The 24,230-nt window shown below is 35.7% G+C and overlaps 2 protein-coding genes across 4 annotated transcripts in view; both read left to right on the forward strand.

The window, feature by feature from the left end:
• Nucleotides 1-3,243: 3,243 nt before the first annotated feature.
• LOC126732371 (1-aminocyclopropane-1-carboxylate oxidase homolog 4-like) overlaps nucleotides 3,244-24,230 on the forward strand; it is a 43,793-nt gene continuing 22,806 nt past the window's right edge. For 2 of the 3 annotated variants that reach the window (XM_050435169.1, XM_050435168.1), the window contains exon 1: nucleotides 3,244-4,240. In XM_050435169.1, coding sequence (XP_050291126.1) covers nucleotides 3,380-4,240 — 861 coding nt within the window. In that variant the 5' untranslated portion in view covers nucleotides 3,244-3,379. Of the gene's footprint in view, nucleotides 4,241-7,123; nucleotides 7,544-24,230 lie in introns of those variants that run through there. The other variant, XM_050435167.1, reaches the window with a different exon arrangement.
• Nucleotides 16,236-21,262, forward strand: LOC126732375 (1-aminocyclopropane-1-carboxylate oxidase homolog 4-like). The gene is made up of 2 exons (XM_050435172.1): nucleotides 16,236-17,218; nucleotides 20,863-21,262. Exons 1-2 carry the CDS (start codon nucleotides 16,361-16,363, stop codon nucleotides 21,115-21,117), a joined length of 1,113 nt encoding a protein of 370 aa, XP_050291129.1. The 5' UTR covers nucleotides 16,236-16,360; the 3' UTR covers nucleotides 21,118-21,262.

The following is a 24,230-nucleotide window of genomic DNA, read 5'->3' on the forward strand; positions in this document are numbered from 1 at the left end:
ATCACTCAATCACTCCACACCCAGCCACCATCATCACCCACCCAACCAATATCATCAAGGAAAACCAATCCATTCAAGCCGAAACCCACTCAATTCGAAACCCACTCAATCCAAAACTCATTCAATCTGAAACCCATTCAATCTAAAAGCCAAATCATCATCCACCCAACTCGAAACCCACTGATCAAACAACGAGAAATTAGTGGCAAGCAGCGATCGGAGAGGCTTCGTGGTGGTGGCAATCAGCGATTTGATCAGGCTTCATGCTGGTCTGATGAGTTGATCGGTGGCAGTGGTTTGATGAGTTGATCAAATGAGAAAAACTGAGAGTGAGAGCAACCAAAGACAAGGAGAGAGAAAAAATTACTAAAATATTAAATGCAAGTGCTACAATAATTGTGCATATATGCACAGTTATTATAGCATTTGTGCATTTATGCACAATTTTACACCCACTGATGTGGGTTTTTTTTTTTTTTTTGGGTCAAAATGTGTAAAATGAAGGGTTTTTTGCATTTTGTAAGACTTTGCATCCACTGATGTGGATGCTCTTAGATCCCATTTTAATCTTAATCTACCTAGAGGTAGAGCCAGAGATTCAGCTTTGGAAAGGCCAAAGTATGGACTTTTAAATAAATAAATAAATAAAAATATATATATAAGGGACTAAGATTTTAAAACCAAAATAATACATGAAAAATAAAAACTAACATGATTTGTGTCTACAATATATAAACCAAAAAAAAAAAAAAAATCTATACATGACTGAAAGTTCTCGTTCAATAGTTATGATTTAAACATCACTGTCACATCGATGTCCCTTTTAATGAACAACATCATTACATACAATAGACAAGCACTACGCTCACAAGCATTCAACAACTAATCAATAAATTTCAAAGTTGAAAATAATATCTTTAATTATTTGCCAAAAAAAAAAAAAAGAGCCAAAAACAATATCAAATGCACAAAAGTGACAAAACAGCACATGGCCATGGTGATGTGTTACAATGTTAGTCACAAGACTCACCACTATTATTTTTTTATTAAAAAAAAAAAAAAAAATCCTTTTAGCTTTTTCTTCATTTAGCATATGGTGGGCCTCGGCCTTACCAATGGATTGCTATTTCTTCATTTTGTCGCTGATGCTGCCTTTTTTTCTTTTCTTTTTTTCTTTTTTTCTTTTTCTTTTTCCTTTTTGTGGAACTCGTATGATGATTAATGGTCTGTTTGAATTGAGGGAGAGGGGAGAGTAGAGTAGAGTAGAATTAGTGTGTGTTTGGATACCGTTTATATTGCTGAAAACTAAAAACTTATTACTGAAAACACTGTAGTAAAATATTTTTTATTGCTACAAATTACTGTTCACCCATTTTTAGCACTTGGTTGGTCCATGAATAGTGCCATGAACCAGCCAATAAAAACGCAAGGAAACGCAACTTCTGGAAACAAACGCACCCTTAGTACAAAATTAGCTTATTTTTAGATAACTTTATTCTACTCCCTCTCCTTTCCCCTCCATCCAAATAGGCTATAATAGTTGGTCAGGCTCTATGATTCATAGCTAAAAGCATGGTTCAACATATTATAAGACTAACAACTAACAAGAGAACTCTCACTTATGTTTGATAAGCAGAAAACAAATAGTTTATGGAAATTTTTAAAGGAGTTCAAGCACAAAGGGAAATGTCTATGAAAGAACAAGCAGAGATGACCAAAAATTATTTTCCTTAGGTGGCACAACACAAATGTTGTGTATATAGAATTAAAGGATGATTAGGTCTAGTCAAATACATTGAATCATGCACGTTGTTTTTCAACTTCTTGTATCTCGGATATAAAAAGTTTAAAAAATAAATAATACAATATATATATATATATATATAAACAACATGTTACATGTGGGGATGAGGTTTAACCTGTGATAGGTGAAGACTAGTTAATATATGGCAAGTTACCAGTGATTTTAATATTAGCACATTGCACACATCTAATATTAATTTTTTACTTATAACTAATAATTTATCACATTAATTAATGTCAATATATATATATATATTATAGAGAAATTATTGTGTACTCTCGGTAGGGCTGTCCATCCAATCCGAAGACCCGACCCACCCGAAGATTCCGATCGGATCCGACCTGAAAACCGGCCGACCCGATCAAGTCATCAGTCGGCGGCGGGTCATTTGTTCCAAAAACCGTCTCCAGCGGGTCGGTCTCGGTTTTCCTCCCCAAAACCCGAAAAAACCCGATCCGACCGATGTACTAAGATTTCCATCAAAAAATTTCCAGAATCCGGCAGAAGTTTCCAGAATCCGACAATATTTTCCAGAATCCGGCAATATTTTCCAGATTCCGGCCTCAAATTTCCAGATTCCGGCCTCAAATTTCTAGATTCTGGCAACAAACTTTCATATTTCGGCGACTTATCAAGTAGATCTAGTGATATTTCGTCCAAATCTAGTGAAATCTCACCGGATCTAGCGAGATCTCACCAGATCTGGTTAGATCTCCGTCGGATTTGGAGTTTTTTCTCCTGAAATCAACTATTTTGGCTGGATTTTTCACCGTGGACGGTTCCGACCGAACCGACCGTGTTTCTGGCGCAAAACCGACCGCACCGATCCGACTCCCTCGTCGGTCGGCGACGGGTCAGGATTTTCTCAACCCAATTCTATCGGGTCGGTCTCGGGTTGGGCACAAACCCGACCCAGACCGACCCGTGGACACCCCTAACTCTCGGAGTACTATAAATATATACTTCTTCCTCTCACATGAATAATGGATCTTACTAATTAAATTCATAGTGAGACTCACCATTCATGTGAAAGGAAAGACTACACATTTATGATACTCCAAAAATAACTAATAATTTTCGTATATTATATACAGCACCAAGCAATTATTAACTGCAATTATATATGAATCAAGAACGTTCTTTTTCGACCCTTTTTTTTTCGTCGGATTAGGTATAAAAAAATAATAATAATAATCCATACAAAAAGTTACATATATAAAACAACATGTGGACGGGATTTAACAAGTGGTAGGCGAAGACTTGTCAACATATTTATGGCAAGCTATCACCGACTTTCAATGAGGCAATTATTGTTTTTTACATACTATTGAGAATCTGTCATGTTTTTCACCCAAAAAAAAGACAATCTGTCATGTGAACGTCAACTTTTTAGTTATTATTTTTTTATGTATGTAACTGCACCCGGATTCCCACACCGCAGGGACAATAATAGTATTTTACTTTTATATACGGCGCCAAGCAAATAAGTGCACTCCATAAAAGTCATTGTGTCCGTAGCCTTGCTCAAACACATTCATTCAACCACAACCATACACAGACTTCATTGAGCATATCATGGCAGCTGCTGCTGATCATGCTACTCCCACCTATGACCGTATGAAAGAGGTTAAGGAATTCGACGAATCCAAGATTGGTGTCAAGGGCCTCGCTGAATCTGGCATCACCTCAATACCCCGTATGTTCATTCATTCACCTGAGGCTCTCTCTGACCTCAAAAAACCCAACTCTCAAACTGGCACCAAAAAAACCATCCCTTTAATCGATCTTTCCCACTTCAACTCCCCCACCGAACGACACCAACTTGTGGAACAAATGAGAGATGCCACTTCCACATGGGGCTTCTTCCAAGTTATCAATCATGGGATTCCCAAATCAGTCCTAGACGAAACCATAAACGCAATCAAAGCTTTCCATGACCAACCCCATGAGGTCAAGTCCAAACTCTATAACCGTGAAAAGGAGAGGCAAGGGGTTATGTACTCGAGTAACAATGACTTGTACCGAGCCAAAGCTGCTAGCTGGCATGACTCTCTCACGATTTGGATGGCCCCAGAGACAAGGCGTGCAAAGGAGGAGGATATTCCTGAGGTTTGTAGGAAACAGATAGTTGCATGGGAATCGCATTCAACAAAGGTGGCTGAGGCTTTGTTGGAGTTACTGTCTGAAGGGTTGGGTGTGGAGGCAAAGAGGTTTAAGGATTTGGGGTTTTTGGAGGGCAAGTTGGTTGTGGGACACTGCTATCCCTACTGTCCACAGCCGGATCTGACGGTGGGAATCACATCTCACACAGATTCAGGGCTGACTGTGTTGTTGCAGAACCAGGTGGGAGGGTTGCAAGTCAAGCATGGCGACGAGTGGGTTGATGTGGAGCCCATCCCTGGAGCATTGACTGTCAACATTGGCGACTTCATACAGGTACAATACACATGTTTTCTTATAGAAAAAACACCAAAAACAAAATTCGAAACAATTCACCTGTTTGGTTTGAAGTCACTCAAACTCAGTTTTCATAACTCAGTTTTTATAATTCAAAACTCTATTCCATATCTCAAATTCTATATTTTATTTCTTTTTGTCTTAACTCATTTCCATTTGGCAAAAAAATTTGGCTTCAGTTTTCAGCTTAAAAACTCATCTTTAACTCAAAAAATGATGGAGCCCACACATCTCCTTAGTTCAGAACGGTCATTCCTTACCCACAAACAATCTCTCTCCAATTGAGAGTTGAGACAACCCTCTAGGAACTTAAGAGGCTAAACCAAGAGGCCAGTAGCCAACTTAAAGCTTCCCCGCCTCCTACCACCAACAGCAACCCACAAATCCACTAATCAAAACCCTCAAAAATCTAACCTATCACCGTTGTTTTCCATCCACCACCTCACAAATCACAAAAAATCAAACCCATCCAAACCCATTCACCATAGTAGATCCACTCACACCACCAACACCTTCAACACCACAACAAATTACCTCATAAAACCCACAAACTCTAAATAAAGAAAGAAATAAAACCCACAGACGCAGATCACAACCCTAATTAGAGTGCTAAGAAAGAAAGAAAGAAAAAAAAGCAAAAAAAAAAAAGAAAAAAAAGAGTGTTGGCACCCGATTTTTGATGTGGACTTGATGTTGAGTTTGGTCCCACATGTTTGCCAAAATTTACAAGAATTCCACATAATTAACTCATAAAGCATTAACATCTAAGGATGATGAAAAAAAAAAAAAAAAAAAAAAAAAAAAAAAAAAAAAAACCTATTTTACATCTTCAAATACTATTTTATTTATTTTACCAATTCATTTTACAACTCACTCTACATCTCAAATTTTATTTTTACATACAATCCAATAAAATAATATAAACTACTTAATAAAATAAAATAAAATTTTCTTATCTCTCTCTTTCCTCCCATTATCTTTTTCTCTTCATACAACTACAAGATTAAATATTATTTTTTTCTTTACAACCTATGAATAGTAAGGTTGTATATATGCAACCTTACTATTCATAGGTTGCAAATTTTTTTAGGTATACAAATCCGGATGGAGTGAGTTTTTGTTCTCTTGGGTTGTAAAAAAACAGCTAGGAGTGTTTACACCCCCAATGCTAGTGCTTATTTATGATTCAAAAATATCAAAAACTTGTTTTCAATTTTTTTCACTCATACTTAATTTTTTGAGTTTTGAGTGATGAAAATTGAGTTATGGGAACAAAACCAAATAAACTGAATTGTAGTGGGGTTCACGAATTTTGAAAATTGAGTGATAGAAATTGGGTCTGTTTGGTAACGTTGTTTGAACAACATTTTTCGTTGTTTAAACAGCACAACACGTATTTCCACAACACTTTTTCACCCACATGTATTTCTACAATACTTAAACAACGTTAACACCCCTTGAATTTCTAGACACTATTTTTCACAATTTGGTACTTAATAAATTTATGTAAAATGAATAGAAATATTTTATACCGCTTATAGTATTTCACTTTATAATCCACGATTGATGCCACTTCAATCCTATTAAACCTTATAAATAGATATGAAAAGAATTATGAAATTTATATATATATATATATATATATATAATTTGATAGTATAACAGAAATGGAACTCAAACTTGATTCTCATGATAAAAGAGAGTACTATATTACTGAGCTATATATATATATAGAACTCTTGGCTTTAGTTTGTGAAAAATATTATCCCGATATAACTCAAAAGAAAAAAAAATAATGACACACTCTTTCTCCTAATTTTCTCACAACTCATGTGACATATGTATAATTTAAATAAATAAAAAATGTTTTACATATCTTGATAAGGACAAAATTAACAAGACTAAAATTTGGCTACAACTCCACCAAATTAAAACGACTACAATAAAAATATATTAAGTAGAGTTGCAACCAAACTTTATTTGAATGATAAATGAATAATGTGAGAAAAATTATTTCAAAAAAAAGGTCACTATCGATTTTATATTAGTAAATTGATGTTTAAGTGAATGGCGTTTTGGTTTAATGGCTCTCATCCTTATTTGGTGGCTAATAATTGCCAATCCACCAACTAACAGATTATTATTGTTATTATTGTAAAACTAATGAAGAGCATAAAAAACCAAAGTCACCTTGAAGTTTCCTCTCTCTCTCTCTCTCTCTCTCTCTCTCTCTCTCTCTCTCTCTCTCTCTCTCTCTCTCTCTCTATATATATATATATATATATAAACTTGGGTTTATACCAAAATGGGGTACTAGACTATGTTTTATAAATGACTTAATAATAATAATAATCTCGTGTCACTTAACTATCATAAGTTGTAACAATCATTTATATGAAATAATGCTCCTATAATTTATGCTTGTGCTTATTGTATTTAAAGAGAGATTTTGATTTTAAATTTTAGTCTAAATTATTTGAATAATGTTTGAAATGATAATTGTTTTTTCTACTGATGAAATTGATTGATGGATTTGAAATAAGTGTAAGATATTATTTCAAATCCATGAAATCGCAAATATTTTTATTTATGCCAAATATCTAAAGTTTCAATAATCTTTTGCTGTTCAATTTATAATAAGAAATCGTTATTTCTCAACAAAAAAAAAAATAAAAAATTGTCCATTAATTCCTTAATTTAAAATCCTCAAATTCAAATATCACTTAGAAGGTTGTGTATGTTATGTAATAAAAACACTTGCATCACTTGGTTTTTGTTGTATCATGTTTTTTGCACACACGTTAAAAAAATTCCATGGTTCTCACTAATTTTGTAATTTTTTATATAATTATCTTTTAACAGATAATCTCTAATGATAATTACGTAAGTGTGGAGCATCGTGTTTTGGCTAAGACATCTAAAGAGCCTCGTATTTCAGTCGTGGCATTTTTCAACGTGGGAACTCAAGCTGATTCTGATTACTTTGGACCACTACCAGAATTATTGTCACCTGATAAACCAGCTCTTTACCGCAAATTCACAGTGCCAGAATTCAATGAAAGTTTTTTCAGCAAGGGATTGGACAGCAAGTCTTTCATACAGAAAGTTAGACTGTGAAATAAGAATTCTTAGAGGACTGGTAAAGTCCATATATATGATATATGTTGCATATTTATGTACCTGTGTGAATGGGATGGAGCCACCCATTCCTTGCTCAAAAGAATGTACTTTGCTTGAGGCATAATAAATAAGGCAAATTCAAGTGCCCCGCTTAAAGCTAAATTGTTTTCTATATAATTTATGCTAAATAAATTTTTAACATATAATTTGTTTCACAATTTTTTGTTTTTTTTTTTTTTTTTTATCTTTTTTCTCAAACCAAATTTTCAACCTGAGTCGTTCCTCTTCAAAATAAGAAAACTACTAGGATCCACAATAACTATCCAATTAACTAGAAGCACCCAAACTTATAGTGGCTTCCAAAATGGACCATTTACCCCACTTCTTTCTTTTCCCCTATTTTCTGCTTTAGAATCTCTAGATGGCTTTTAGCTGAAAACTGCAACTCACTTTATGAAGAAAATTATTCATAGTTAGAAGATAAAAGAAATTTAAGAAATCATCAATTAGAAGTGGAACAGCCAAATGTCAGTTTCATTTTGTCTAAGAAAAGTACCCATTGGGATATTGTCATATAAATTTAATTTTTTCAACATTTTCACCTGCATTACAACATTTTTTTTGAGGGGGACCTGCATTACAACTTCATCACACTAATGGAACAAAGGCATACGAAAATCTCACTAAAAAATGAATATACAGCATTAAGGTCAATAAATAACGGTTACACCTGGTGTAACTCTTGTAAAGTTGCATCTTTTTTACTCTCTCTCTCTCTCTCTCTCTCCTCTTATTTATAGCTTTCTAGTTTCCACTAGATAATATTTTATTCAACACAACCTAATAAAACAAATACAAAAAAAAAAAAAAAAAAAAATCTATTTTATCTGATTTCACAACAACTACCAAAAACAAAAGTCAAATAAAAATAAATTTCAATTGTTCCTTGAAAAAAAAAAAAACAAAACTTCAAATCTGAGCCTATCATACACTAAACAAGCAAACCTCCCTTTTTGTCACCAAGCAATTGAAATTTTGAAAGGTAGACCTTCTGTCTGGACTTGCTGCTTCACGCTGTCTAACAAAAAAAAAAAAATTTCATATATCACACTTGATATAATAATTGTGTAGGTTTGTTAAAAATTTTAATTATGTAAATTTTTTTTTCTTTATATATATCTATTAAAGCGTTGATATTGTAGAATGCAATTTAAAAAAATTGATATTTTGTTTAGTGTAAGATAGGCTCATATTAGTTTTGGTTTTTTATTTTTTAAAGGAGCAATTGGAAGTTTTTTTGGATGGAACTTTTCTTTTTGTTTTGTTTACTAGTGTTTGGCAGCCATGACCCACCGGGGTGGCCCCTGTGTTCAGACCCAATTTTTTCTTTGTTTTTTGTTTACACAAATATATACTTCTATCTTCACCATTAAAAAATAAATAAATAAAAATAAAAATAACAAGTGACTTGTATTTGGTAGTAATTGTGAAATCAGAGAAAATGAGATTTTTTGGTTAAGTTGTGTTGAACAAAATATTATCTTTTGGAAAGCAATAAATAAGGAGAGAGAGAAAGAAAGAGGGGACAGGCTCCCCTCCCGTTCAAATTTCTCCCATTTCCTCCCGTTTTTATCCGGATGCAAGACACGTGTCAGAAAAAATATCCAAAGGCACAAAACAAACGACCTTAAAAAAACTCAATTTATTATTCTCTCAACAACCAACCTCTCTTGTCAAACCCACTGGACCGCTGGCCACTTCCCATAGCAGAGCCACCACCGCCACTGCTACCACCACTGCCATCGCCATACACCAACACCATCACAGCGCTGCCAAGACTGCAAACATTTCATAAATAAACTGGGTTTCAATAATTTTAAGGTGGACAAACCCTTAAAACACACCCAACATATACAAACCCATTATTTTGGGTCTCTTGCCATTATCGTTTTCATTCATTAGTTTTTTCTTTTTTTCCAATTTCCATAAATTTCATAACTACAACCTAATTTCATCCCATACTATTTCTAGTTTGTTCGTATTAATTTAGTACAAACCCAAAAATAAAGCAATTGAAGGTAAAGACAACGTGAGTTACAAAGGCAAACCAAGTGAACCCAACAAAATGATTTTACAGTTGAAGAAAACACAATTAAAATTTACGAAATGGGAAAAGAAAAGGAGTAAATTATCTGAGGAAGCAAATCTTGAGAAATCTGAGGTCTTTTCGGCAATGGAGATTGTCCTAAAAATTACGAAGTAATCTTTGACAGTAGACGGCAAGGTCTTGGCGTATTTCCGGCCGTGGGTCTGCCACTAGAAGTTGTTGGTGGTCTGTGGGTTTGCATACCCGCGTAACACACTAGCTGCCATTTCATTTTTTTTTTCCCTTCATTCCCTTCAGTCCTGTTTCTCCAAAAATTTTCCCTTCAGCCTTGTTTCTCCCAAAACCCTTGACGAACCCAGCGTTGATCTCCACCAGTGTCGATCTCCACCTCACCCAGCACCGATCTCCACTCTAGGATTGTCCTAAAAATTACAAAGTAATCTTTGACAGTGGACGGCAACGGTCTTGGCGTATTTCCGGCCGTGGGTCTGCCACTAGAAGTTGTTGTTGTTCTGGTGGGTTTGCTAAGGAGAAGTTGGTTGCTGGTTGCTGGTTGCTGAAAGGTTTGAATGTGAGAGAAATAATTTAGTTTTTTGGATGGCTTGTTTTTTGCCATTGGATATTTTTTCTGACACGTGTCTTGCATCTGGATAAAAACTGAGGAAATGGGAGAAATTTGAACGGGAGGGGAGCCTGTCCCAAGAAAGAGAGAGAATGTTAGAATTAATTAAATAATAAAGTAGAAGAAATAACATTTAATGATATTTTTTTAACTGTTAGTCCTTTTAGAACTCATTGGTTATGTCTCAACTCACGTCCCATCCAAAGTTTTTTTTTTTTTTTTTTTCCCCTTCTCTTTTCTTTTCTAAAGTCATCTTAAGAAAACTATTGTAGTGCTCAGTTGAGTAGGTAAGATATGTCTTTTACTTAGTCAAAAGAACAAATTTTGCAATGATGGTAACCTTAGCCACCACAATATTTTTTTTTTTTTTTTTTTATAAGCTTGATTGTTTTGTGATAGGTGTTAAATCACTCTCACCTAGGTCTCACTTTCACCTAAATCTATCACCTACGAGACATTTATTAAGTACTAATAACAATAAATCATGTCAACAATTATGAATAATGTTCTGTGCTTAGAATTATGGACATGCGTTTTAATTATGGACATGCGTTTCTAATTAGCGCAAAATTACTCTTACTTAGATCCCACTTTAATATGAATCCACCTAGAGATAGAGCCAGAAATTCAGCTTTGGGAAGGCCAAAGTATGGACTTTTAAAAAAAAAAAAATACTCTCTCTGTCCCACTTTTTTTGTCCTCTATTCCATTTTGAGATGTCCCAAAATATTGTCCTGTTTTTAAAAATAAAAGTCATTAATTTACTAATGTTCCTATTATACCCCCATTAATTTACTAATTCAATTTTTTAATAAATTTTTTTAAGGGTAGTTTTGGAAACTTATACATTTTTAAAAGGTAGACAAGATAATAAATGATGTTTCCTTAAAAAGTTTGACTTTTCAAACAGGACAAAAAAAGTGGGACGAAGGGAGTATATAACCTCAAATTTTTTTTAAAAAGGGGACTAAGATTTTAAAACCAAAATAATACATGAAAAATAAAAAATAACATGATTTTAGTGTCTACAATATATAAACAAAACAAAACAAATATATATATATATATATATTCATGATTGAAAGTTCCCGTTCAACAGTTATAATTTAAACATCATAAAGTCAGCAGAAGTATAATAACTCTATAAATAAGTTGATAGGTTGTTGATCTTCTCCTCGTTACCAACCATTTGTTACTGTAAAGACTCAATTTGTAACGATCCCAAACTGATATTGGGTTTGTACGTCGAAGGCCCAAACAATAAAATTTGTAGAGAGCGGGCTAAAAGGCTAGGCCTTGGTCGCCGGACAGTGGTTAGTCATGGTTCTCGTGGTGTTTGCACAGTGATGAACCGTGCTTGCCCAATAAGACTTTCTCCTCGGCACGGTTTGGGAGGCTCTGGTTTTTGGCCCTGGTCCCAACCGCCCTTCTTTGGCTTGCTTCCTTCTCCTTTTATACTAGTTTTTACCCTCCCTTCAACGTGCACGTGTAGGTTCAACTTTCTAGGGCTGATACTTGTCCCATCAGCCCATACCTGAAGTGGTTGGGGGTGGTTGAAAAGCTGAAAAGTATTGCTCTGTCAGGCGCAGAGTACTTAATCATAGTAATGACAGCCTTTCCCTTGTCCTTTTGTCGCCACACCGTTCAGGAGTCTTTTCCTCATCAATGCGGAGGTGTTTAGCTCTTCCTCGAACCGCTCTCATACCGCACTCACCCTTTCTTCTAAGAGCGCTTTGGGATGCCGAGGACAGAATCGTCCTCGGATATAACTCTAGACCGTTTGGACTTCCGTTGCTTGTCCTCGGCAACGCTTCTCCTCGGCGTGGGCCTTGGGCCCTAATGTAAAGTGGGCCGGGACCTCGAATTCTCTGGCCCTACAATAGCCCCTCAAAATCCTGTTGTCCAGCTCCTCGGACGGAGAGGAGGGTTTTGATGACGTAGGGCCTATGTCACAGTTTGCCAAGACTTGTCCTTTATCAATGCCGGAGCTTCATTGTTCGCCTGGGACACGCCCCTAGTTGTGAGACATTCTTTTGGTTTACCCATGTCGTGCTCCTGCCGTTTCGGTACACGAGGCACGCCTTTAATAAGGTCTCTTTACGAGGCGACGCAAATCCAACGGCTGAAGACTGCTTTGGGAATTGAGCGAGACTTATCTCTTTCGTAGTTTTTCTTGGAGATTTGTACAGATTAAATGCCACCAGGCTTGCCCTCCATATAAGAAGCACGGTGGGAGGTCATTTCCTCTATGTACAGACCCTCCAAGATTTTCAAATCCCTAACCCTCCGGTTGTGCTCAAAGCTCCCACTACCAGTGTGACGAAGCCCTAGGGAGTGATATGGCCAAGTCCAAGATGAGGGCAAAGGGACCACACCCTCTCTAGAAGCATTGGGTTTCTCCGAAACTCAAGATGGCTCGGTCGGGGCAAGGGAGACAAAGACTCAAGACACTTCTTCCCCTTGATAAGGCAAGAAAGGAGCCTCTCCTTCCTTCAGCCAAAATCCGAAGCAGGTGGAGGTCGCATCAGATTTTTGGTGCGACAGCACTGAGGTTTCTCATCGTCAGTACCATTCGTTCTCACTTGATCGCTACTAATATGATATTGGCTCGATTGCAATCAGAGCTGGTACGAGGATTAGGCATCCCCGCTTCTTCCTCTCTTCCATCACTGGTGCCACCTAGGCACCTCCGCTTATTCCTCTCTTCCATCACTAATGCCTTCTAGGTGCCTCTGCTTCTTCTTCTCTTCCATTTTTGGTGCCATCCGAACGTGCTTAGTCGCTGCTAGAGCAGAATTGAAGGATTTATCATTTCCCTGTATCTTTTTCTTTTTGTTTTTCTTTTTGGCTTTTGTAGTTAGCTTCTGGTATAGGCCTGTTTAAGCCTCTTATTGTACGCTGTATTACTTCTTTGTTTAATAAAAGATGACTTTATCCCCTTTTGCGTGTTCTTTCTTCTCTACAGTAATTATTCTATGAATGGATGCGCTAGTGTCCTTTTCTTTTGAATAGCACTTAGGGCCGAAACCCTTGTTAACAAAGAGCTATCACGTTGAACTTATAAAAATTGATGGGCATAATAATGCCGATTTGAAGTAGGTTAACCATATGAGACTAACCGAGATAATGGCTGAATGTTCTGTATTGCATATGTGGTGATCAGCCGAAGACGGATAACCTAAAAGGAACTATCTGAGAGGGTCACCGGGCACTAGGGTACTTTGCCACGTTCCTGATAACATTCATAGCCTTAACCTGTTTTTGGCATCCGGTCTGAGGACCAAGATACGATTGTACCTTGTCTAAACACGCAGTTGTGTTAGTTTCCTTAGAGCCGGGGATCCGAGAACCTTACAAGACCTTGGTTCTGTCCAAAACTTATCCTTTTTTGGAAGTAGTTAGTTTCCCCATAGGTTTGAGTCCGAGGACCATGCAAGACCTTGGTTCTGTCCAAAACTTATCTTTTCTCGGAAATAGTTGGTTTCCCCATAGGTTTGAGTCCGAGGACCATGCAAGACCTTGGTTCTGTCCAAAACTTATCTTTTCTCGGAAGTAGTTGGTTTCCCCATAGGTTTGAGTCCGAAGACCATACAAGACCTTGGTTCTGTCCAAAACTTATCTTTTTTGAAAGTAGTTGATTTCCCCATAGGTTTGAGTCCGAAGATCATACAAGACCTTAATTCTGTCCAAAACTTATAGGAATTCGGTGCATCGGGCTACTAGACCCGAGGGGATTAGCCCCTTGACAAAGGTGTGGGGGACATAAGTTTGATGTTGGAAGCCCCTAGAACTGCCCGCGCTACTGGCACTTCGAAGTGCAGCCTCGAGTGGGAGCTGAGTTAGGACGACAACCCCGTGCTGCCGGAAATGATGGGGGACCTTCCACAAACCCTTGTTTGACAGGAGCTCGATCCTACCATGACTAACCGCCGCCTGTGCCAACGCACAAGCCTTTCCCACAGACGGCGCCAATTGTAAGGACTCAATTTGTAACGATCTCAAACTGATATTGGGTTCATACGTCGAAGGCCCAAATAATAAAATTTGTAGAGAGCGGGCTAAAAGGCTAGGCCTTGGTCGCCGGACAGTGGTTAGTCATGGTTAGTCATCGTAAATCACTTCTTACTTACATAGATATTGTTATGTATATAGACATATGTAGAGGAATGGTGCATATAGGTCTATATATAAGCTCATAGTAATTACTCAAAATTAACAAGTATTATCACCTTATTTATTTTCCTAAATATTATACTTATTATTGTAATGGTAGGAATTTCTAGAATTAAAGATTGGAGTTATTTGCAATACAATAACTCTCCATTATTTTTTGGAACTCCTACACTTTTTCAATTAACAACAAAAAATCAATATAAATAAATAGCATAAGAATAAATATTTCATTTTATTTGTTAATTAACATTAAAATGCACCAATATGTTCTAATTGGTGTTTTGTTTCCTTAGTGTGGTTAGTTAAGCCATGTTTTTCATTCCTTTGTTTTCGTTTCACTCGACTGGCTCTGCTCCTTGTATATATGACTAGAGTTGAACTTTTCCCATTCATTCAATGAGAATTTTTATTTGATCAATGATATAGTCACAACAATTTTCACAACTTATTTCATACTTGTTGAGTTAGTAGGTTTTTTTTTATTCTCATATGGTTCCATCATTAAAACTATTTTATTAATCAAGAAAGGCTATAGACACAAAAATTTCACACCTGTTGATATAGCATATTGTTACTGATAAATAAAAAAATAATGTCAGTAGTGGGTTCAAATGAAAACCAGTAAAAGATAGCCTACTCAACTATTGTGAAATTCTGTGTATGTAGCATTGCTCTTATTATCCATCATTAACAACTTGTCATCTTAAACAATTGTGAATTTTTTTTATTTATTTATCAATTTTGGTGTATCTTTAAACTTATTAATATTATTTCTCTTATGACATGAGATGGAAAACAAATAAACATAGGGTGTTGCTCGGGCCCCTAACATAGCTACACTTCACAATCTACCACTGGCAATACTTTTTTTTTTTTTGGAAAGATTATATTTCAATAACAATAAATCATATCAATAACGATGTTAATGTTGTGTATAAAAAATTAAAGAATGATTAAGGCTAGTCAAATAAATCATACAAATATATATATATGGCAAGTTACCAGTGATTTTTATATTAAGCTTAGATCTAACATTACTTTTTTTTTACCAATAAATAATAATTAATCTATCACATTAATTAATGTCAAATATATCATATACGACACCAAGCAATTATTAAGTGCAATTAAGTTGGGCTTTGTGGTTGTGTCAAGTGACTACTTTCACTTATTAGTAAATTAATTTTGTATTATTTGTTAGGATAAATGTCCTCAAATTAAGGGATAATATTGAACATTTATTTAATTTAGATAAAACTTTATCATTTAAATTATATTCAAACTGAAAGCCTATTATAAAAAATTATAAACTTAAATCCCAAACAACAACTCATGCACGTTTTCTTTCTTCTTCTTCTTTTTGACTGAAAAAGTTAGTGCACGTTTTCTTTCTAAAAAAAGAAAAAACCAACGCTTTGACTTCTACTTCAACTAGAAGTCTATTATCAATATTTTAAGAATAATTAATTAGTAAATTAATTTTATATTATTTGTTATAATATATTTCTTCAAATTAAAGTTCAAACTCTAAACAATTATAACTTAATTAAAGCAATTGTTTTGATTAAAATTATTTACTTATTTTATAATTTATTAATACTATTTATTTAATAATTTTATTTTAATTATTTTTATAAAAATTAACTTACATATGAATCTTCATCAAATCGTGCAACGCCTAGGCACAGGAAATAATAATAATAGTGTGTGTATATATATATATATATATATATATATATATATATAAAAGACGTGTTCCGTGTGGACTAGTTACATGTGAATGAGGTTTAACATGTGGTATTCTCTCAACAAAAAAAAAAAAAAGGTTTAAGTGGTAGGTGAAGAATTGACTGGCAAGTTGTGATTTTTATATTAAGATCAGATCTTAAGTTCTAACGTTACTTCTCTACCAATACCTAACTAATAATCTACTACATTAATTAATGTCAAATATATCATATACCACCAAGCAATTATTAAGTGCACGTACTCCATAAAAATCTGCATCTGTAGCCTTGCTCAAACACACTCATTCAACCGCACAACCAGGATCACAAACACCTTCATCGAGCAAAACATGGCAGCTGCTGATCATGCTACTCCCACCTATGACCGTATGAAAGAGGTTAAGGACTTCGACGAATCCAGGATCGGTGTCAAAGGTCTCGCTGAATCTGGCATCACCTCTATACCCCGTATGTTCATTCACCCACCTGAGACTCTCTCTGACATCAAAAAACCCAACTCTCGAACATGCACCCAAAAAAGCATCCCAATCATAGACCTTTCCCACTTCAACTCCCCCACTAAAAGACACCAACTTGTGGAACAAATCAGAGATGCCACTTCCACATGGGGCTTCTTCCAAGTCATCAATCATGGGATACCCAAACCAGTCCTAGATGAAACCATAAACGCAATCAAAGCTTTCCACGACCAACCACATGAGGTCAAGTCTAAACTCTATAACCGTGACAACGACAAGCATGGGGTTATGTACTCGAGCAACTACGACTTGTACAGAGCCAAAGCTGCCAGCTGGCATGACTCTCTCACTGTTTGGATGGCCCCCGAGGCAACGCGTGCGAAGGAGGAGGATATTCCAGAGGTTTGTAGGAAAGAGATAGTTGCATGGGAATCGCATTCAACAAAGGTGGCTGAGGCTTTGTTGGAGTTACTGTCCGAAGGGTTGGGTGTGGAGGCTGAGAGGTTTAAGGATTTGGGGTTTTTGGAGGGTAAGTTGGCTGTGGGACACTGCTATCCGTATTGTCCACAGCCGGATCTGACGGTGGGGATCACATCTCACACAGATTCAGGGCTGACTGTGTTGTTGCAGAACCAGGTGGGAGGGTTGCAAGTCAAGCATGGCGATGAGTGGGTGGATGTGGAGCCCATCCCTGGAGCATTGATTGTCAACATTGGCGACCTCATTCAGGTATAAACTTTCTTCTTTTAAAAATAAAAAATAAAAATCAGTAAGTTCCTCTACACAATATTGACCATCCAGAAAAAAACCTTTAGAAGAAATTTGGTCGGCTTATTCTTCAGTCCTTCACCTTCATCTTCTTGCTCAGTTCCTGTACTTTGTATTCTTCAATTCTTTCTTATCTTTCTTTTTTTTTTTTCTTTTCTCTCTCTCTCTCTCTCTCTCTCTCTCTCTCTCTCTCTCTCCTGCTATTGTCGGGCCCTCCCCCCACGTGAATGAAATTATTATAGAGTTTGAAATTTCAATAAAGATGGTAGAGTACTACCATCTAGAGAATAAAGCGACGTAACAAGATATTTAGGCGCTGTTCGGGTGAAAAAAAATTGTTCACTCAGCCTTCCTCATTTAATTATTATTAATCATCACTCAAATATCATCATTTATTATTTAAAATATCTCAATTTCTTAAGGTGACATATTTAACACTTATTTTTAACTTATGATAACTCAAAAAAATTTACTTTTTATGAACCCAACGACTTGACGCAGTTTTTTTTTTTTTTTTTTTTTTTTTTTTTCAACCCCAATACCCAAACTCACTGAACCCCGAGCTTAAAGTTTCAAGGTTTTGAACTTTTTGCGCGCCTGGGGCTTCTCTAGTAACTGTCATAAGGGGTGGCCAATGAAGCAATATACAACCTTTATTATCAAATTGAAGCTGTTCTCCGTCAATATCTGGAAGAGGGTTCTTCCTATAGTTGAAGCGTACATAGCCAAACACCGGTGAGTCAAAATTATGTTTGGTATTCTCTGTAAAAGACTACAAATTTTAGTAGTACCTAGTAGGCGTATTGCTATGCCGAGCTCAATTTCCCATCTGGGTTTTCCTCAAATTCCCTTATTTGTTGTCAATTATTTCTCATCAGGTCTCATAGATGATAAAAAAAAAAAAACCGAACTTAGAGCTTCTTATTATTATTTTTTTTTTCCTTCAACCCCCAATACCCAAACTCACCGAACCTAAATTGCTCTCAAGTACTGTTCATCGCCTCCCTCTTCATCCATTCACCGAACCCAGATTGCTCTCATCACCTCCTCCCTCCTTAGTCTTAGGTACTATGCTTCGCCCTCCTTTATTTTGTTATTGTGGCTCTATAAATCTCTCCGGTTTGAGTTAGTTTGAGCTAGGAATTTTGTGGGTATATCAGTGATGAGTTGTGCAAATGTTGATAGTAGAGTACTACTGGATAGTAAATTAGAGAATAAAGCGACGTAAGAGCATCCACAGTAGTGGAGCTAAAAATTTAGCTATTTGGCACTACAAAAAATTACTTTATTTATTTTACCTACACACATGCTGCAACAGTAGATTTATTTTAGCTTTCAACACAATAAAATAATATAAACATCACAATAAAATAATATACTCACTATAATAAAATAATATATCCCACTACCCAAAAAACATCCACAGCACCAACCACAACCACCTCTACCATTAGCCACAACCACCACCACCACCACCAGTCCATAGTAGGAAAAAAAAAAAAACACCAACCCAAATCTCCAATTCTTTTCCTCAACCCAGACCAAACAAAATCACCAATCATAAACAAAATAAAAAATCACCAATCACAGAGCTAAGCTTCGGTGAGGAGGATAGTATCGGCGTGGGTCTGAACGATGGAAGAGAAGTGGGTCTAATCGGCGGCTTGGGACAGCTGGTGGGTCGGTGACGTCGAGCTTCGGTGGCGGCAACGTTGAGGATGAGTCGGGTTGACAGCGGTGAAAGAGTGAGCTTGAGAGAGTGACGTTGAGAGAGTGAGCTTGCGGAGAGAGTTTTGAGAGAGAGCTTCAGATAGATGAGAGTGACTAAAGAGAGAGGCACGGTGAGAACAAAAGAATTATTTTAATCCCGGGTTGAATAAATTTTTGTTTTTTTTAGCTCCAAGCTACAGTGCACAGTCATAGATAGATGTGCACTGTAGCAATGAAGCTAAAAAATATAGATATAGCTCCACTGCTGTATGGGTGTTTTTTATGTTTTGGTGGAGCTAAAATAGCTATATAGGTATTTAGCTCCATTGCTGTAAATACTCTAAGTTATTTATTCTTTTTATGGGACTTTGGGCCTCATGTAAAAAGCTTTAAAACCTAAATTTTAAATTAGATGTTATATTATTTACTGAATTATTGTGATATTTGCGTCAATGTACAAATTTTTTTGTCTATTTTAGTATAAGAACGTGTTATTTTTATTTTATACAATCATTTTTTAAAACATCTTATATCAAATTATTTATTTTAAATACATTTTTTTAAATATTAATTTTTTTATCAATTTTTTATTATTCTCCCAATTCATATATCTTTTTTTCTTATTTTTTTATTATTTCTTTATCAATTTACATAGCGATAGTAACAATGTAGTTTTTTTAACACAATTTTGGCTAATCTGTTGTAGGTGAATTTTGGGGTTAAATGTACAAAAATAACTTTTTATACTATTTTGCATTAACCTATGTCAGTCCTCTTAGTATGTTTACTATTGATTTATTGTCTAATAGTCTCTTGAGTGGGGCATGTGTGGGAGTATGGCAGTAATTATTAAAGAAAAAAATTAGACTATTAAAGTCATTGGGGGTGAGGTAGCGTATTTACAACTTTTACAAATTGAATTGTTGATAGAGTAACACTAGTTACACAAAAAAAAAAAAAAAATTAAGTATTAAGAAAAATTCATAATAATATGTATACAATACAAAAATAATGCTTAGTTATGTATATTGAAGATATTTAACTTATAGCATTGGTAATGAAACTATCAGGTAATGAATTCAAAATATGAAAACTCGAATAATGAAATTATAAAATTTTATGTATTTGTATGCATATTTTGTAAGTCGATATATTCAAGTTTTTTTTTTATTAAATTTTGTAGGATTTAAGTTTCTTATAGTGACCATCCTAAAAAAATTTCTTGGAACCGCCACTATGTATTAAAAATTGTTATTGGGACTTAATAAAATAGTGTAAGTAGTATCACAATAAATCACATCACAAGATGTATTGTAAGTTATAGAAAGAAATGTAGATATTTTTTAAATAATTAATGTGTTTTAAATCCTAATTATTTTAATAAAAGGGAGGATATTATTCTATTGAGTTACACGGCTCTTCAAAAACATTAAAAAAAATAATAAATAATTACAAAAACTTTTTAATGTTTTTTTATTTAATTTCTCACAAATAATGAGGTAACACATGTATATTTTTAAAAAATTAACATAATTATTATATTAAGTAAATGTTTTGAGAAATTAAAATTGTTTCTAACAAACTGTCACTATCGATTATATGTTAGTAAATTGATGTTCAAAAGCTTTGGCTTATTTGTGCTCTCCACCTTTGGTAGCCAACTGTCATTGTCATTTCTTCCAGTTATGTTCAATTTATAATGAGAAATTTTTCTTCAACTCCCTTAATTTAAAATCCTCAACTTCAAACGTCATTTGTAAGGTTTTGTGTATGTTATGCATTAAAAACACTTGCATCACCTGATTTTTGCCATTTCATGTTCTCAACATGGATGTTAAAAATATTTGTCATCTTTCTCTTTAATTTTGTAATTTTTTGTTTATATTTTCTAACAGATAATCTCTAACGATAATTACATAAGCGTGGAGCATCGTGTTTTGGCTAAGGCATCTAAAGAGCCTCGTATCTCAGTCCTAACATCTTTCAATGTGGGCACTATAGCTGATTCTGATTACTTCGGACCACTGCCAGAATTATTATCACCAGATAAACCAGCTCTTTACCGCAAATTCACGGTGCCGGAATTTCATGAAAATTTTTACAGCAAGGGTTTGGATAGCAAATCTTTCATACAGAAAGTTAGACTGTGAAATGAGAATACTAAGAGGATTAATAAAGTCTATATGATATATGTTGCGTATTTATGTACCTATGTGAATTGAATGGAGTGACCTATTCCCTGCTATCAAATGCACTTTGCTTGAGGCATAATAAATGAGGGAAACTTATTATGAATGATATGAATTACAATATGTAATGATAGAGGGTGATGGTGTGAATGTCATTGAGTCTATTCAAAGTTCTATTTGAAAACCCAACTGGGCCATTGACAACGTAATTACAGACATTTGATCTCTTTTGTGTACTAGGAATTGCTGGCATGCCCAGCGTGTACCTAGACTCTGTAATTCCTTAGCCCACACTATTGCTAGAAATATGGGCTTTGTTTTGAAAACGCGAAGGAGCCATTTCTATCTCAGAAAAAGAAATTCTGGACCTTATGGTCTCCGAAGGATTAGCAGATGGAAACGAGTCCCTAGCTTGTTTTGTGTAATAAAACCCATGAGTATTCAGCCCAAAAAAAAAAGTAGAATAAGAATCATAAGATAGTAACAACCCGAGGATGAGAGAGTAGGTATATGTTTTGCGATAGCGGAAGCTCTACTATAATTGTTGTTATTTGGGGTAAGTGGAATCTCATTCATACGAACAACAAGATAAAATATCCGCACTAACACCAACCAAAATTTATTATGAATGATATGAATTACAACAACACTTAATCAAACCTCACAACATTCGCAACTCACACAAACAATCCTCACTAACAAAAATGAAACCTCTCACAAACACAAACTAATTTACAATTCTTACACGCACAAATTCACAATCCCAAAACCCCAATAGACCCAATTATTCTCTCATACTCACAAACAAACAAATTCTCAACACATAAGTATCTTTCAACCCAAAAAATTTACCAAATTATTATTCGAAGAAACCAACTCTGTATTCTTCTAACAGACTTCTCCTCCCTACATATGAGAAGACTATTGAGTAAAAGTTATCAAACCTTTTGCAATAATGTCTATTTATAAGATGTCAAAGAAAATTAATTAAGAATTTGAGGCAAATTTTAACAATATTTCTATTTGAACCAATAACAATAGACTATATCAATAATGATGAATAATGTTATGTATCTAGAATTATGGACAGAATATTTTGTGAGTAGCGCAAAATCACTCGTACTTAGAGCATCAGCATTGGAAAATTCCAATGCTACTCTATTTTACCATTCTAAAATGCCACTTTATCATTATACCATACCATTGTACAATACCTCCAGCATCCCAAAACTATATTTTTATTAAAATATTATTTTTTACCCTTTCTTTATCATTTCTTTCCAACCGTTTTTCAGTCCCATTTTCCTGGGCTTTCCAACAGTCATTTTTATTCCTCTTTTTCTCTCTCAAACTTTAGCACCGATTCAACCCACAGAGCCACACACACACACCCATGATACACCGATCAACCTATCCAAACCCATCACCACACACACAAAGCCACACACAAACACAAACCATCAACAAAGCCACACACACACAAACACAAACCATCAAACCATCAACAGAGCCACACGCATAAACCATCAAACCAATTGGAGCCAACAACGGCCACCGCACCCATCACCCAAGCCACCGATCAACAAACCCAAGCCACCGATCAGAAACCCACGCCGTCGATTTGAAACCCAAGCCACCAATCAAAAAAATCATCACCGAAGCAAACCTATTCAAACTCATTCAAAAAAAAATCATCACCGTAGCAAACCCATTCAAACCCATTCAAAAAAAATCATCACCGGAGCAAACCCATTCAAAAAAAAATCATCACCGAAGCAAACCCATTCAAAAAAAAAATCATCACCGAAGCCACCATCGGAGCTACCGATGATCAACCCAACCGATCCCAGCCCACCGATCCAAACTCAGCTCGCCGATCCACGTTGATCCAACCTCCAAAATCCAAAACCCAGGGGATGGCGATGAAGCTTCAGAGATGAGAGAGCAGATGGAGAAACAGAGAAGGAAGAGAGAGAAGAGAACAGAAATAATGAGAGAGATGAGAGACAGAGGAGAGAGAGGAGAGACAAAGGAGAGAGAGTCAGAGATAAAATATTATTTATTTCTTACAATACTGCTACAGTGCAATTCTACATGTAGAATTGCACTATAGCAGTATTGTAAAAAAAATTGCAATTCTTGGGTATACAATTCTCTGATGTAGATGGTTTTAGGGCTTAAAATGCCAAATTTCCCTTAGATTTGGCATTAGCATTCTCCAATGCTAAAAGCATCAGCAGTGGGGCTTGTATATGCCAAATGTTAGGAACATTTGGCATTTAAGCCCCAAAACTGCTCAACAATGGGAAGGCCATATGCAATATGCCAAAAAACAATTGAGATTTAGCTACAGTACCATCTCAAATGTAAGATGGTACTGTAGCTGAATGATATAAATTTTTTTTTTTTAATACTCTCATTTCTCTCTCCTCTCTCATTTATCCCGGTAAATTTCTCTCTCCTCTCTCATTTTTTCTCTTTCTTTTCTCTCTCTTTCTTTCTGCTTTCTTTTCTTCCTGCTCTCTCTTCTTCAACGGAATGGAGGCAACGGTGTGGAGGCTCGATCAGAAAAGCTATGGTGGAGGCGTGGAGGTCGTGGGTTTCCGGCGTTTGGGTCGAATTTAGGTGGCGTTTGGGTGGTGTTTGGGCTGGCGTTTGGGTGGTGTTTGGCGTTTGGCGTTTGGGTCGAAGATGATGATGATGATGACGGGTTTGGGATGAATCCAGACGGCGACGGGCGACCCTCTCTCTCTCGCCATCGCTGCCGATCAGAACAGATGGGTTTGGGTTTGGGTTTGGTGAGAACAGATGGGTTTGATTTTGGATTTTGGATTTTGGATTTTGATTTTGATTTTGGATTTTGATTTTGATTTTGATTTGGCTGGATTTGGCTATGCTATGTTGCCGTTGGATTGTGTTTTTTTTTTTTTTTTTTGGTTCAGCTATTGGGGTTTGTGGTTGTGGCTGGTGGGCCGATGGTGGAGGTGGTGGAAGTAGTTGTGGCTGGTGAGCCGACGGTGGGGTGGGTGTCTATGGCTCCGTCGGAGTGGGTTTTGGGTTAGTGGGTGGCGGCG

Source organism: Quercus robur, chromosome 6 (genome assembly GCF_932294415.1).
Source record: "Quercus robur chromosome 6, dhQueRobu3.1, whole genome shotgun sequence".
In the NCBI taxonomy this organism is placed as follows: domain Eukaryota; kingdom Viridiplantae; phylum Streptophyta; class Magnoliopsida; order Fagales; family Fagaceae; genus Quercus; species Quercus robur.

Excerpts from the sequence above, each read along its gene's own strand:
- LOC126732375 (XM_050435172.1), top strand. The coding sequence starts at position 16,361 with ATGGCAGCTGCTGATCATGCTACTCCCACCTATGACCGTATGAAAGAG. Across the intron at positions 17,219-20,862 it reads ACATTGGCGACCTCATTCAG|ATAATCTCTAACGATAATTA; the intron begins GTATAAACTTTC and ends ATTTTCTAACAG.